We start from the raw sequence: 15,909 nt of genomic DNA on the forward strand, positions 1-15,909 counted from the left end.
ATTTCCTGTGCTCCTTTCTCTGTCACAGATGTTTATGCTAACTGAAAAGGTCAGGACCTGTCCTTGTGTGTACCTGATGTCCAAGCTGTATTGACAGAAGAAAACTTTAGAGCAGAGAAACACATTAGATGTCATAAACCACTCCTTGAGTTTCCTGTGTGATACCCTGCTCCTGAGGCTGTCTTGTTCTTTCATGATAAGTTCCTACTTTTGACACTTCTGTCTTTGGTCCATTAGCAGCCTCAAATTCCCTTGGGTGCTGGTGAAGATTCATGGTGTGGCCAGGTGCCAACCTCTCCTGACCAGACTGTCAATACAGTTTGTTAGTAGCTGCCTCTCTGCCTAGCCAAACCCTGGATAATTAACTCATTATACTGATTCCCGCTGAGCTGGGTCATTTTCTGTTTCTGTTGAGAGTCTTTTTCATTCAATTAAATCTTCTATTTCACATAAATCTATGAAACTAATTTTCAGTCTCTATAACCATATACCTGGCATTAATGTGTGCAGTTTGTTATTGGCCTGCATATGATACTGGCTGTAAGGCTGCATGGCTGCTTCACAATGATAAACATCTCCTGATGACTGACTCCCATTCCCATTTAGAATGCTTTAGCCAAGGAGTCACTAATAACAACAGTGTGTGAAATAGCCCAGAGAAGCCCGTTTTTTCATATCAGGTTATTCAAACTTAAAATCAAGTTCTGGGTCAAATAAAAAAGAAATCCCCAAGTGCCTGCCTTGAAGAACCTCTCTTGTTTTTTTCACATGTACGCAAAAGATGCCTGCTGTGGCTCATTCCACAAGGTGCTACTTCAGTGGTGTACCACAGAGATGCTTCTATCATTCAGTTTCACCAAGTCTGTAATGTGATGTCTGCTTTTACTGTTACTAATATGTAGCCTTTTAGCTGAGGAGGGGAGGATCAGCTTGGGCGAGTTCTGCAGCTGACAGCACCTCACCACCATTACTGTGGGAATAAGAGCAGATCATTCAAAGGCCTGTTGGTAACTGGAGATCTGTGGTGAGAGGGTCTCTGCAGAAACACTGCTGAACTGCTTTCCCGTCTTCCTCAGTGTTACTTATATACTCAAAATAATCCCTATACAGTGGGAGTATCCTATATAATACCTGTATTTTGAATAATCATGAATATGAGTAGAACAGCTGATGGAAGAAGTAGTCTGCATCACATACAGAGATTCATCTCAGGAAAGTCTGGATTATAACTTTTAATTCTCAAGTATAACTTGACTTAAATTTAAAATCAGGATTGTGAGAGCTTATATATGGCATGTATCACATCTGGATTGAAACTGAGCTGGTGCCAATAGCCAAAACTTGAATGGGAATTGTTTTTTCAGAGATCTATGTGAAATATTAGTTACTGCTGCTATAAATGTTGTCAGACTTTATATATAAAGTAATATCATATGATAAAATGTTGTAAGCCTAAAGTGCAGTTTGAAGTCTTATGTGTTTTGAAGATATTTTTGGGTTTGATTCTTTGATAAATGCTGTTCATAGTGATCTCTATTAATTCTTGTTACTCGTGACAGTAAAGCATGCTTGCATGGGGCACAAACCTTCAGGTACTTCTGTTCTTACCCGTGTGGAAATTTGTTCCATATTTGCTTACAGCTGGTCACAGAACTTTTCATCTTTCTAAATTATCTGTTCCACTTAATCATACCTCCAAATATAAAGGATTATTGTTCCTGAGGCATCCTAAATGAACACTGTGCAAATGCATATTATGTATGTGCAAAGGTGTGTCAAATACAAGGATATAATTGATATCCTTGTATGAAATGTATTAACTCTCTTATTAGGGATTTTCTTAATTTATGTTAGAGTGGTATGGAATGGATAAGCAGAGCATATGCATTTTATGAATGAGAGATTTAATGCTGCCACCATTGGATGATAAAATCTTTTTTCTCCTTAAACTTTATTCAAAATTGCTGTAAGAAAGAGACCTGGCAACTTTTGTCCACCATTGTCTTATTAATAAAGACTTTACATGACCAAAGGTTTACTTTTTTTCCTCTCTTGCTCTTCCCTCTGGAGCTGGTAATAATAAAGATGTGACTAAGTATGTATTTGCAACTTAGTTACTTGACCTTTCTACAACCCACAGCTACCACGAATGCTGCTTTGTAATGGAGACATTATCATTTATTTAAATCTTGATTAGGAAACAATTATAAGTAGGGTTTTAGTATAGCAGAAAATTGCTGTAGCCTTTAATTCATACTATAGATTGAGTGGATAAGCTTGCTGACTGTAATTAGAATGAATTATAATGACTTCAGTTGGCTGACTCACCACCAGCAGAGTAGGGCCTATGATTGTTTCTTCACATTTATTTTTTTGCACTCTTGATTTCACATTGCCGATAAATGCTGGTTTTCAACTTAGCACAAAATGGAGTTATGTTTACAGCTGAATGATACATTTTTTATTAATACAATGAAAACTTTATGAAATAACCTGGTACCTTACAAATGTTGGGCATCTGTTCTCTTTACAATTCAAGTGACAGAGCTGCTCTTAGTAAAGTTGGAGATTAGATACTTTCATGTGTGGTTTAACAGTGTAAAGAGGGTGCATTTCCTTTTTGCATGCAATTAAGTGTAAGGCAAAATGATTTTTTTCTGTACCACTTAGCTTTTATATATATTATGAATGTTGCATAATGTTGCTTATGTTTCTCAAATGTCTTTTCTTATATGCTATCCCTTTTTATTTATTTATTTTATTTGTTTGGAAGGGTTTTGTGGACAATTTTTTTCCTTTTTTTCTTTTGTATTTTCTACAGTTTTTCTTTGAAGATACTGCATGTTGCTTGATTTAGTGTAAGTTTAGAGGCAACTCCTATGAGCAAGGAACTTCTTTTTGTATAACTTGTAAAAACATACTAATGTACTTTATTTATCATGAGCTATATTTATTTAGGTTTTACATTAGGTGTTTCAGGCTCAGTGGGATCATTAAGAGTAAGTTTTGTTTTCTTTGCTGCCCTTTCCTCCTTTGATTTACAAGATGTTTTTTACTTCAGGCGTACAAGTGTTCTTTAAGTTAAAATGTAGGCATAGAGTTAAATATGGTGAGTGGAGAGAAAAAATGGAAAAAATAATATACCAGATATGTTAATTTTGTTTTGTGGTTTGTTTTTTTTTCTTCTGCCAATCTGCAGTGGATGATTCAGAAACCTCACAAAGCTGCAACTTTCTTCGGGTGCATTGGCAAAGATAAATTTGGAGAGATCTTGAAGAAGAAGGCTGAGGAAGCTCATGTGGATGCCCATTATTATGAGCAGAGTGAACAGCCAACAGGAACCTGTGCTGCCTGCATCACTAGTGATAACAGGTCAGGGGCTTTTGATATCTTCTGAAGGTACAGATGCAGTTGGCATAGTGAATGTAGCCTAATTTGCTTGGAGTATCCAGCCTTGAAAAATTGCGATTTGAATGATAAAGTGTTAGCACTGGTTTGAGACACAGAACTGCCTAGGCCATAGTTTGGGGCTGGGCAGTATTAATATACTTCCAGAGAACAGCGGTTGTCTTGTGACCAGAAAGTGTGAGATAATAATACACTACTTCTTCCTGAACTTGATAGCTTCCACTTGCTCTGGAGATGGAAAATATGTGGGAGACAGCAGTTGGTTAACAAGTATGTTTATGCAGCCTATGTGCAAACTGATTGGTACATAAGGCTTATAATTGATTTGCAAGCCAGGAATATGCCTCAGGTGATACTGAGTTCAGCTATATGCTGATAGCTGTCAGCATATAGCCAGATTGAAAGGGTTAATTTAATTTTATACAAGAAAAAAAGCTTTTTGTTTTGCTATTGCACTTTTTGAGAAATTGTTCTAGTACCTATAATTCTGTTTGTCTATGTTTTAAGAATTTCTTCTGAATTTCTTTCATGTGTTTATTTGTTACTTTTTTTGCTATTAATTTTTCTTGAGCATGGCCCTTTGCTTTATTCTTTCACCCTCTACTCAGAACTCTTGAACTTGTATTCTGCTTCTTTGCTGATTACCTTCTGACAATTTCTTCAGAGATTTCAAAGCAGCCAATCAGGTTAGCCTTAATTTTGAGACATTACTGGCACACATCAGCTCTCCCTGACTTCTGACAATATTTAAATTTTTTGATGCTACATACTGAATCAATAATGAAAATTGTATCAGTTACCCTAAAGAATATTTTCTTTTTGGCTCAAAATAAGATAAAAATATCTGTCATTATTGTTTTTGGTTTCTCTCTGTGGCTTTCACTGCCATTGGTCCTGAGGACCTGCTCTTTTCCTTTCAAAGCAGTATCAGGAGTTAGTAGAGTTTATTCAGGTGAGATAGCAGTTCCCTAATTAAAGTGCACACCATAATTCCAGAGAAGTTGGTGAATGTTCTGGGTAAAGTTAGAAAAGGTGGTAGACAGCAACGTGAACTGAAATGAGAGTCAGAGGAGGAAATGTTTTCTATATAACATGTAGAATTCTAGAACAGCTTTAATTAGAGCAGGCATCTGAGATAAACCCCTGCAGAAGGCAGGAGCAGCTTCAAAGGTAGATCAGGTTTTTCATGGCCATGTCCAGCTGGGTTGTGAGTATCACAAAGGATAGAGGTTGCACAAGCTCTCTGGGCAAACTCTTCAAATGTTTGATCGCTCTTCATGGGAGAAATTATTTTGATGGTACCCAGTTCCAGTATTCCTTCTTTCAGCTTGTGTCTGTTCTTTCTTGTGTTCAAGAATAGTGTGGCTCCACCTTCTCTGTAAACTTTCATTAGATATTTGAAGAAAGAAGGAAGGTCTCCCCTTAGGTACCTGTTCTTAATGTTCACCCAGAACTATTCTGCATTTAAGTGTTCCAGCCTCCTAATAATATTGATGGCCCACTGCTGGACTCAGTGCTCTATGTTAGTGTCTTGTAATGGAAAAGTCAAAGCTGGATACAGAACTCCAGATAAGGTGTGGAGACAGAGGTTCTCCTCCATTCTGGATCTTTAACTTCCTTTGTCTTCCTCTCTCCATATTTGCTCATATACACCTGATTGTGATGTACCATCCCTGTGTCATACACTGCTGACTCATGTTCCAAGCCTGGTTCACCAGCATCTCCAGGTCCTTCTCTGAAAAAGAGAAGTAGTGTAGTGTGTAGTACCCTGTCAACATTCTGCCTGTATTGTTGTGTGTAACTGTGTGACTTTGCATTTACCTTCAAGTTTTCTGCCAGCCCAATTCTTCAGGCTGTTGCAGATCCACTGAATGACAGACAGCCCTGTCCGCCAGCTTATCAACCTGTCCCTCCCAATTTAATGTTGTACATAATGTCTTACTCTCTGGAATAAATGCACATACTCTGTGGAGGAAGGAAGTTCATTCATCTTTGTCTGGAGTTCTGACACTAATTATGTCTACAGACTTTCCCCTTCATCTCCAAGATCCATATTCACTTTTTCAAAGAGAAAAAAGCAATAAAGATGTTTTTGCTCTGTGATTCTCTCTGCCTTCAGTCATACAGTGCTTGTGTATACATGCTGCAGCAATCACCATTTTCTAGATAACATGATGGGAAACTGAAGTCAATACTGCCAGTAGGCACACAGTATGAATTAAAAAAAACCCACTTGCATCTCAATGGAATTTAAAAATTTAGGTAAATTTGTTCATAAGAAGGTCTGCAAATACTTCTTTGACTTAATAAGCAGTATTTTTGGTTTGCTAGCATAAACCACTCTTTTTTCTTCATATCAAATATTTGCTCACATACTAGACAGTGGCTTCATCTCAATCGATGCTTGAGAGAGGCAGGAGTTCATGCTCCTTGGGAGAAGAAAAACTAGCTGATGGTTGCTGCTGAAGGCTTTATTGTGCCATTGTCCATCCTGTGAGAGCAAGTTTATTCTCAATCTTTAATTACCCTCTGATCGTTGTTTTGTTTTTAACATTCTCTATATTGCTAAGAATCACTTCAACTTTGTCCCATCTGATAACATTTTTATTGATCCATCTCTTGTCTTAGCTCCAATATGTGCTAACTTCCTTCTTCAGCTCTCTTGTCTCTTTTGGAGCACCTGACTTAGTAGCACTCCTGGTTTTCCTAGGAAGTGGCTGTATATATTTATGTTCCAGATGCCCTGATATAAACGTTTCTTGCTTCTGCTAACTCTGCCTAGCTTTTTGCAGGAAAGGGTTCTGATCTGATGTATGATTACCATCCTGAATTCTCTAGTTTAGCAGTACTAATATGCTTTGTTTTCTCAGAGCTTTTCAAGAAAATCCTAACATGTGATTAAACTCTGAAGTAATACCTTCACTCTGTCATAGTCTATGACTTTGATTTGTGCCTTCTGCTTAGAAATAACCACATGCACAGTGTCTCCATGAAGCTGTTTCGATTGAAGCACTCTGGCTGTCTCCAATTACTGTATTTCATTGAAAAATATCTACCTAGTCTGTGCTCCACATGTTGAACTGAGTGCTGTCAGACTTACAGTTTTAATTTGGAAAAGTTCACTGCTTTGTCGTCAGTGTAGCAATCTTTTATTACCCATATGTGCAGAGCATCTCTCCAGTTGGATGTAGCCACACAGAGCTAGGTTTACAGTTTCAGGGGCATGTGGTAAGTGAAAGGAAACATATAGAAAGTCTTTGCTCAGTTTTTTGGAACAGAATTGCTTTTCACTTAGCAACATACGTAGACAGACAAGATTTCTTTTTTTTTTTTTTCAAACTATGTCCTTGATGGATATTAGGGTTTGCCAAAACTGAAAGATTTAATTTGCTTTAAAGTTTGATTTACAGAAAATTACCACAGTTATGCACATGTCTTTCTTGGATTTACTTGGATCTCCACTGGATTTCTTGTCATTGAAATAGTAATACCCATGAAGAATGAAACTTGTTACCCTGTTACTTATAATGCTGCAGAGGCTTGGTGTAATTGTTCATAAATTTTTCTCTTTTTTTTTCTTTTTTCTCTATTCCAAATGTACATTAACTTTCATTGCATTTAGATTTTAGAATTAAAGAGATAAGCCCCAAATCTGCTCATGGGATGAAATGACACAACAGTAATTTTGATATATTCAGATAAAGTTGGTCTAACTTTGTTGTCATTTTGTATATGTGATCTGTTTAGCTGACAAGGATTGTCAGTGATGATTCCTTCAGGAAGTTTACTAGGAGTTACTTGCACTGTTCATGAAAGTTTTATTTTGGTCTTTTGTTTGTTTTCATTAAGTAAAGAATGTCTCACTTATTCACCTCCTTACACCTGGACATGGTACTGGGCCTGGAGGCAGAAGCATCCTTGGTGAGAGCAAATGAGCACTTTGCTCCCACCTGGAGCTGTCTCTGGATTGTAGTAGCACTCGTACAGAAGAGGATGATGTATACAGCATCAGTTTCATGCACCTTGAGAAGGCCAAAGTTTTCAATAGCCAAATGTTGCATCTATAATTACACATTGTGTTGCTAATGCACTTAAATATCACAAAATAGTGATATGTTAAAAGGGCATATATTGACTATTAAATTTTGCAAATTCGATTTAAAGCTCTGTATGTTAGCGTGGAAATAATCTGTTTCCCAATGCCCTTTCTCTGAAATATTGCACGTTATTAAACATTCTCATAATACAACTGCATAGAAGAATTTGGTCGTGGTAGCCAGAGTGGAGAGTAGAGGTCTTGTTATGACCTCCTTTTAGGAGTACGTGTGTCAGTTTTATGTGTTTCATAAGGCTGAATGAAGTGGGTGAAAAGGATGATTTAAAATAGAATGGATCTTGCATGTAACAGAGGCAATGTGATACAAGTATTTTTGTTCTTGGTAATGGAAGTTGTGTCCCACAGCTTGTGTTATATCTTGTTAGGAAAGAAGGAAGTACAAATGAGTTTTTGGTAGTGTTCCAGTAATCCACAGCTAAGCCAAAGTGTTTTTTAACAGTTCATCATCTAAAAGTAGGAACCTGACCCTTTTTTATTTGCTAAAGGAAAATGTGAACCTAATGGGGGCGAAAAACCCCAAAACAAGCCCCTTTTTAAATAATATAACTATTCATTGGAAAATTAAAATGGAAAGACTTACATACACATCAACCTTTTGCTTCTAGTGAGGGAAACTAGTTTTCAGAAGATAAACTGGAGTGACTACTTTTCTTTAGGTGTTAGGTGCTAGAGGAGTTTTAATGAAAGTGTGCAGATGCTAAAGCATATGGAGGGAGTTCATCACAGAATGAAACTAAGGTTGATTCAAGTCCAACAAAGGTGCCTTCAGAAGAAGATAATAGTGATAGGTTACCTAAACTATGTAGTTGGATTCAAGATACATTATTTAATATAAGATTTAAAGTATATTTAATCTATTATTTAAATATATTATTTATTTTTCATGAAATGGTCAAAGTATATGTGGCTTTTGGTGCTCCTTGTTAATTGGTTTTATGTTCTGTAGGATCTTTGTGAAATTGTGTTCATTGTGCAAAATTGGCAGTACTGTTATTTACAGAGGGTCTAATTCTTGTTATTTAATCACTTTCAGGTCTCTTGTAGCTAACCTTGCTGCAGCTAATTGCTATAAGAAGGAAAAGCATCTGGATTTGGAGAAGAACTGGAAGTTGGTGGAAAAGGCCAAAGTTTATTATATAGCAGTAAGTTCAGCCCCTTTCAAAATGCTAAATTTTGTGTTACAGTATCCTGAAGTTTGAGCAGTGAGTATGTCTGTTGTGTGTGGTTTTGAATGATTTTATAGGAAGGCAAGGAAAGAAAATGACTGCTTCAAGTTCAGTATTTGATTTCTTCAAAATCAGATGTATGAATGCAGAAGAATGTTTTAGTTATATGTTCACTTAAATTGATGGGAAAAATCATAAGAACTAAACATATTTTCAGGGCTTTTGTAGTAATGCATCAAATTTACATTTCACATTTTCTAGTAAATCGTTGTGAAGGATGCACAAATTATGTAGAAAAACACTATTAGCATAATTATTCACTGCAAACAGTTTGAGCTTATTTGTGTGAACAATCTTAATTGCTATTTATTCCATAGTAATTACTGTGGCACCTTATAACTCAATATTTCAGAAACAATGATTTTGACAAATCTCTTAAATGTGGGTGATGGGGCAAACTGATTTTAATGATTTAATCTTGCTTTTGGAATAAAGGGGGGTGTGAGGATGGGGTATTAGTAGATTCACAATTAGTATTCTTTTTTTTCCATCCAGAATGAATCAAGCCAGATAAATGTATTTGTGTAGATCATGTCTTGCCTATATAGAAGTGATGAATTTGTTTTCACCTTGCTCTCAAATGGATATGACTGGTCAAAATTCACAAACATAGAAGTCTAAGACAGATTAAAACCTCATAACATGCATGTAATATATGGATTCTGTATGACAACTCTTTCCATTCTGCTACCTGAGCTATATGGGAACAGCTGGCAAGAAGTGTAAAAAATTGATTATCCAGGAGGAACAAGTTCATTGAAAATACAGTTACTTCTTTTAGGTAGTGTTAATGTCTCTTAGAGGCAGTTAGTGTGCACTGCTGTAGGCTTTACATGGTTGTTATTGATTCCTGTGTATGGCCAAGACTGCCCCTTTGTAAGTGTCAAAAAATACTTACAACCTTCTCTGTGTACAAACAAAATATGTCCTGCTGTTATGACCATGTGTTTGTGCTGTGGTTAAAATATTTGTAGGTGTATTGTATACTTATTTTTTAATGCTGTTTTTTTCACATGTTCTGAGGTCTTTATTTTTCAAATGCCATGCTTGGGAATTACTGCTGTTGGCTGAAAAATTTTGGAAGACTAAGAGTATAGTTTAAATAAAGAGGAACGACAAATATTCCCAAAAGTTTTACTGCACTAAGTTTGGGAATGCCCTTTTTTTAATTTTCCCATGCCTGTATATCATTCCCAGTGAAAATTCCAATGTACAATTTGATAACATTTAACTTAGTGGAGATGCTTCAGGAAAACTGTGAAGCATTACATGAGGTGCTAAACAGATTTCTACTTTTTAAGATAAGACTGTCCTCTTATTTCAGTTCTGAAGTCACTCTTGTGTGTTCAGTCAGTTAGATCACTTAAATTTTGACTAGGTGATTCACTACACTGATTCTTGTATATATTAAAAACTATTTTTCTCACATGCGAGTTCTACAACATCCAGACTTTGTCTGGGAGCCAGAGAATCATTGTACTAAACTGAAAATAAACCTCAAGATGAGCATGTGATAATGGATAAAAAAATTAAATTGAACTGCTGATAAATTGTATTATATATTTACTATTTGAAATTCAGATTAGGGAAGTATATGATTGCAGGAGATGTTTTGAGTGAAGAACCTTTTTCACTTGTATAGCAAAAGCATTCAAGGACAGGGTCACTCAGATTTCTAGGACAGTATTATCACTTCAGATTACAGATTGAATATGTAACTCCTTCATATGTAATATGAAGGAGAGGAGACAGTGTAGAACCATCCATGGTTCTTCATGTTACAGTGTGCTTATGCCCTTTTCTTTCATTTAGCTTCTTTTCTTGTGGGTTTGTAGTGATTACCAGATTAAACAAAACCATGTAGTGAGCAATTACCACTCCTGAGGTAGAGAGTAGCTCTGAGTCATTAATTTGTCTGCTATTGTCTGTCTTCACTTTAGTCTTGTTACCTTCCTTGACTTTGCACTGTGCATATGTTGCTTTTCATTTCCTTCTTTCTATCCAACTGTCACCTATTTCTGGGATTGCATTAGAGTGTATGTCAGTGACAGATACTTATTCTGGAAATCCATGTCCTGAGATTATCAAGCAATCTATTTTCTTGGCAGAACTGGGCAGTTGTTGCTTTAGGACAGGTCTCTGATATCCTGTGGTCATCTGTATATGCTTCCTAGAACAGATAATAAGCTTTTCAATGCAGCATTCAGCAGAATGACCCTCATGTGAAACTTAGCTCTGAAATCTAATCAATTCACAGAGGGAGGAGTAGGTACAAAGGAAAAGATAGTGAAGCCCTGACAGAACCCTTAAAAACAACTTCTGTTACCATGAATGAACACAATACATTTATTTTAGCCATCTGGTAATCAGATCCAGCAGACAAATTATAGAAAGGCTAGCAGAGAATAGGACCTAGTAAATCACAGATAGAAGCAAAATACAGAGGCTGCCCCAGCTTTCTCAAAGGTAGTAAACTTTGAAGGTGTATTTTAATCCTTTAAAATTACTGTATTTTGAATCATTTAAGATAGGCTACATGTACTGTCAAACTCTATGCAATTTCTTTCCCTTCTCCAGACATAATGCCTATACTTGTGGTAATTTATACCATTGACATAATATCTTCCAGTCTGTCATATTCATTTCACTGTGCATCAGCTAGCTGTGCTGCTGGTGTCTGATTAGAATTCACTGTGAGGAATTTTATTTGGTTCCTACTGAGGCTAGAAGATGTCTCTTCCTCAGACATTTCCCTTATTTCAGAATAAGTTCAGAGTCATGATAGCACGAAACACTGTCATTCAGTCTCTGGAGCTGTGAGTGGGACACAACATGAAGCTAATTGTAAATTTGGGGGAGCAACAGGCAAATTCATTTTTTTCTCTTTTTTTTTTTTTCCTTTTGCTTTTTTTTGCTCCGTGAGTTTGTGCTTGCTGTCAGGACTTGCATTTTAGAAATCATAAGTGTCAGAGTTGCATCTTACAAACTTGGGTGATAAAACTCCGTATTTGTGCACCTTGTCTTATTTTAAGAGGCATCTGTGGGAGTTGCTGGTGTTCAGCTTCTTTAATATTGCACACAAACATTTTGACATTATTAACGCAACTTGCTGTATATAGCTGGTAATTTTCATATTTTACAAAGGCCTGAAATGCAAAGATATTTTAATTGTCAGTGGTTTTGGTTAAAAAAAAAAAATCTGTTGATAAGAGTTACTTAGAAGAGCAGAAACAATTGAGAAGAATTTTAGTCAATTGTCTTCAATGGGTAAGTCTTTGTTACTGTATATAAGTAAGAAATTTTGAATTTGTTCTTCCATAATGGGAAGAAAATGGAAAAGGAGAAAATGCTTTCCTTCATTAAAAGCTGCACTTAACCTTGTGAAATCTTTACTGTATCAATTAATCCATATGGCTTGCTCATACAGATAACTGAAATTTAACTTTCTCCCTGTACATGAACATGATTGTTTACAAGTGTGGTGGTTTCCCAGGTATGTGCTTTCTCCTGTTCCAGTTAGCCATCCTTATTTCAGCCAGTTGTTTAGTTTTACTTGTTTTAGTTTGTCCTTTGGTCCAACACCTGCATTTGTTCAATGTTTGCAGTTGTTGATTATGAGGTGGATGAAACACTGGCATTTGATGCTCATATTTTTTGGTGCTGAAGGAATGTGTTTCTTCTTGACAGTTCCTTCTGTGCTTCAGTTGGGTTTTTTTTTTTTTAGTTGTTTTTTGTTTCCCAAGAACTTTCCTTTACTGAGCATCTGAAATGGCAATATTGACTGCAGTTGTGTTCCCAATCTGTGGTAATGTGAGTCTCAGCCTAGAATGGATCATTAAAGGAGCTTCCAAAACCCAAGAAGATCTTCTTGGTTATTTTGCTGTTATTTCATAACCTGTAAAAGTTTCAACTGTTTTCTTCTGCATAGCAAATACTTGAAGTTTCTCAGTGATGATGCCCTTCAGTTGTACCACATTGATTATAAAATTTTCTAATGCTGTTTAGATTTGTTAGCCCACAGTTGAGCTACATTCAGCACCTTCAGTATCTTCTGTGCTTTCAAAGTTAATATCAAGTGTAGCTTATTTTGATGATAATGACAGTTCTGACAAATACCAGGAATTCTGAGCTTAGGCCAAGTTTCCAGGAGGGAATGTCATTTATTACAGCAAGTCATAATGAACCCAATGCACCACACCTATCTGCTGGAGAAATTTTTAAAACTCCAACCACCCTGGTCTGTTTCAACAAACACTGTGGTATTTTTATATTGATTTTCTTTTAATGCCCAAGTGCTTGTCTAAGCAGAGAGATACTGTGGTAGTGTAGTGGGCTTGATGGAGGAATTATCTGGTTTCAACATGAGTCTGTCAAAACATAAGCTTGGTGTCAGCAATGAGTAGCAAAGCTTAAATAACATTCTACAGTATTTTACATGAAATTTGGCTATTCTACTTGAGAAAAAATGCTGATTATTACAACAATGTAAGTATAAATGAAATTTCTTTTGTGTTGTCTCTTCCTTTTAGAGGCATATTCAGTGAATGCATTTTTATTGTAATATACTGCTATGATGAGTATGATAACTTACAATGGATTTTGATAGGCTTTTTCCTTTGAGATGTGCTAGGTCTGTGTGTGCATCACAGGAAACAAGACACTGGCAGGAAGCAAAATATCCCTTAAAATGGACATTTGTTTGAAGAACTTCACAATAGTTTTGTCCCATTGATAACTTTTGCCATAGTGCTCTGGCACCAGTGTGTTATGCCATTTGACATGCAAAACTGTTTCTCACAATGATGAATAGGTTCTATGGCCAGGAAACCACCATACTGAGTATCTTAGCCATAGAGGAGAAAGTGCAGCTAGTAACAGTTAGTTGTGGCCTGGGATAACATCCCCTTACTGAAACCCAGCGTCTCGAGGCATTGTGTTTTCTGGAAATCCTAGCTGAAGAGGGATGCATTTATTGTGGAGAGATGGTAGACTCTGTATCTAACCAGGAAGTAAATCTGCCATTTACTGGCTTCCAAAGCAAATATGGGGAAAGAAGCCCTTCTCATAAATACAGAAACCCACAGCTTTATTTCTTTGATTAAAATACAAAAAAGCTGTGTCTAAACCAGCCGCATAATGTGTCATCTTGTGATATATTTAGGGAGTGCATTATGCTACCATTTCAGGTATAGCTTCTCATGCATAAACTATTTTCTTAGTGTTTTCTCAAGTAACTTATGTGAAAAAATGAATGAGAAACTTCTTTCTTATTTTTTATTGTGAAATTTGCTCTTCAAGATGCCATTCTTCAAAGTGAATGCCTTGTACTTTATGGTGAAAAATACGTCATCAGCTTTTAAGGAAGGTTGTACCTCCTGTTTCTATAGAGTAAAATTAAGGACAATCTGTGTAACATTGTAAAAATATTTAGTTCTAAATGTTCACCTCTATGTTATTAATTGTATTTTTTAAGATGAAGAACATACATATTTTCTTTTCAGTCCTTCTCCTCCTACCCCAGTAGCCTTTAAATTGCAGATATGTTTCTTCAGCACAGTAATTAGTGAAGTTCAGTCATTGCTCCTTTTATCATGTGATTTTGTGTGGTTTTTTCGAAGAATGCCTTATTAGAACACTTACACAGCCAGTCTAGCTGCAACAGCCAGGCGGCAATAGCAGTGCCATTTTTCACAAAGAAAATGTTGAAAAGGAGCCAAATGTTTGGTGGCAGAGTCTGTTGCTAGGAAATCAAGTTCCTGAGGCGATTAATGACAAAGCAAGCAATAAAAAGAAGGCAGAATTACAGATTTAAAAGAGAGGGAGAAAAAAAGTGGTTGGTGTTATAATTACCCAAAGAAATCCGTACTCATTAAATTGGCTGTTTTTATGATTGACTTTAATTGGAGGTTAGCTCAGATATTTAGCTCCTTTCCCACCCCTTTAAACACACACATGCACATAATCTGTAGAGCTGCAGACTTGTTTTTCTAAGCATTGAGAGGAGCTTGCCCTGTAATTTGATCCCCACTGACAGATGCATTTTCTATGCTGCCATTTTGAATTAACCTATTGTGCAACAATTTTCCTCAGCTCTGTTGAATAAAACATCAAGTCTTATTACCTCAGATGGATTTGATAGAGTAAAAGAATGTACTTCTAGCTGAAGTAGACTATTTGCAATGAGTTCAGTGATTTGAACTCTGCCAACAAGCCCCAATAATTTGTGATGTATACTTAAAGAATGAAAGAGAGAGGAGCCACGTGGGGGGTCTTTTTGGCTGTATGAAGTTCAAACACAAACCTCAGAGTAATATTGTTGTATGTGCTAAGGTTATGTCCTGAGATCAAACCTTTTTAGATAAAGCATGTTAACTGAGATTTTTTACTATTAAGCAGATTAGGTTTGAACCAGAGATTCTCTTACCCAGTAGTTATCCAAACTGTCAGGCTATTCTGAGATTAAAAAAATAAAAATCAATCCCCTCTCCCAGAAGCCCCAATAGCTGGATTTTACCTCCGAGACTTCTTTTGTGAAGACAAATTTTCCGTATAAAGTTGGGCGAGAATAAATGATGTTTTTCAATTATATTAAATTCCAAATAATTCTGTGATAAGGGGAGAAAAGGCTTTCACCTTATTCACTTTTCTGCCCAATTAGGAAAACTTACACAGTTGGTTCAACAAAATTTTGGCACAGAAATGGGAAAGCAACTGACCCTGACATTTAAATCCTGTCATGTTTCATTGCTCGTTTCAAGACAATATTCCCTACTTGGAGCAAGTGATAAGTGAGAAAATAACCTTTTACAATACCTGCAAGTGAATACACAGAAGCTAACTGTAAAAACTAAATGATTCCATAGCTCTCTGAATTCCGAACCAAGCAGTGAGACAATAGAACTGTGCATATTCTGTCCAACAAAACCCACATTACTAATCAGATGCCAATGCCAAGCTGTCTGCTTTGTTAAATACCCAGGTTCCCTGAGGCAAGAAGACAGCTGCTATAACTACTATGAAATTTGGTAGCTCAATCTATTTTTGCTACCCTTGGGCTATCAAGCTACTGTTAATTCAGACCACCCCAATTGGTACACTTTAGGGATTTTTTTTCAAAGTGTTTGTAATTAAAATGATAAAACATCATTATTACCCCAA

The 15,909-nt window shown here is 36.3% G+C and overlaps 1 protein-coding gene across 2 annotated transcripts in view; it reads left to right on the plus strand.

Moving 5' to 3' along the window:
- The window catches only part of ADK (adenosine kinase), a 265,612-nt gene that overhangs the window by 115,483 nt on the left and 134,220 nt on the right, over positions 1 to 15,909 (plus strand). For both annotated transcript variants that reach the window (XM_064716993.1, XM_064716994.1), the window contains exons 5-6: positions 3,200 to 3,372; positions 8,559 to 8,667. In XM_064716993.1, the coding sequence (XP_064573063.1) occupies positions 3,200 to 3,372; positions 8,559 to 8,667 (282 nt within the window). The remainder of the gene's footprint in view (positions 1 to 3,199; positions 3,373 to 8,558; positions 8,668 to 15,909) is intronic.

The sequence above is a fragment of the Zonotrichia leucophrys genome, chromosome 6 (assembly GCF_028769735.1).
Source record: "Zonotrichia leucophrys gambelii isolate GWCS_2022_RI chromosome 6, RI_Zleu_2.0, whole genome shotgun sequence".
NCBI lineage: Eukaryota > Metazoa > Chordata > Aves > Passeriformes > Passerellidae > Zonotrichia > Zonotrichia leucophrys.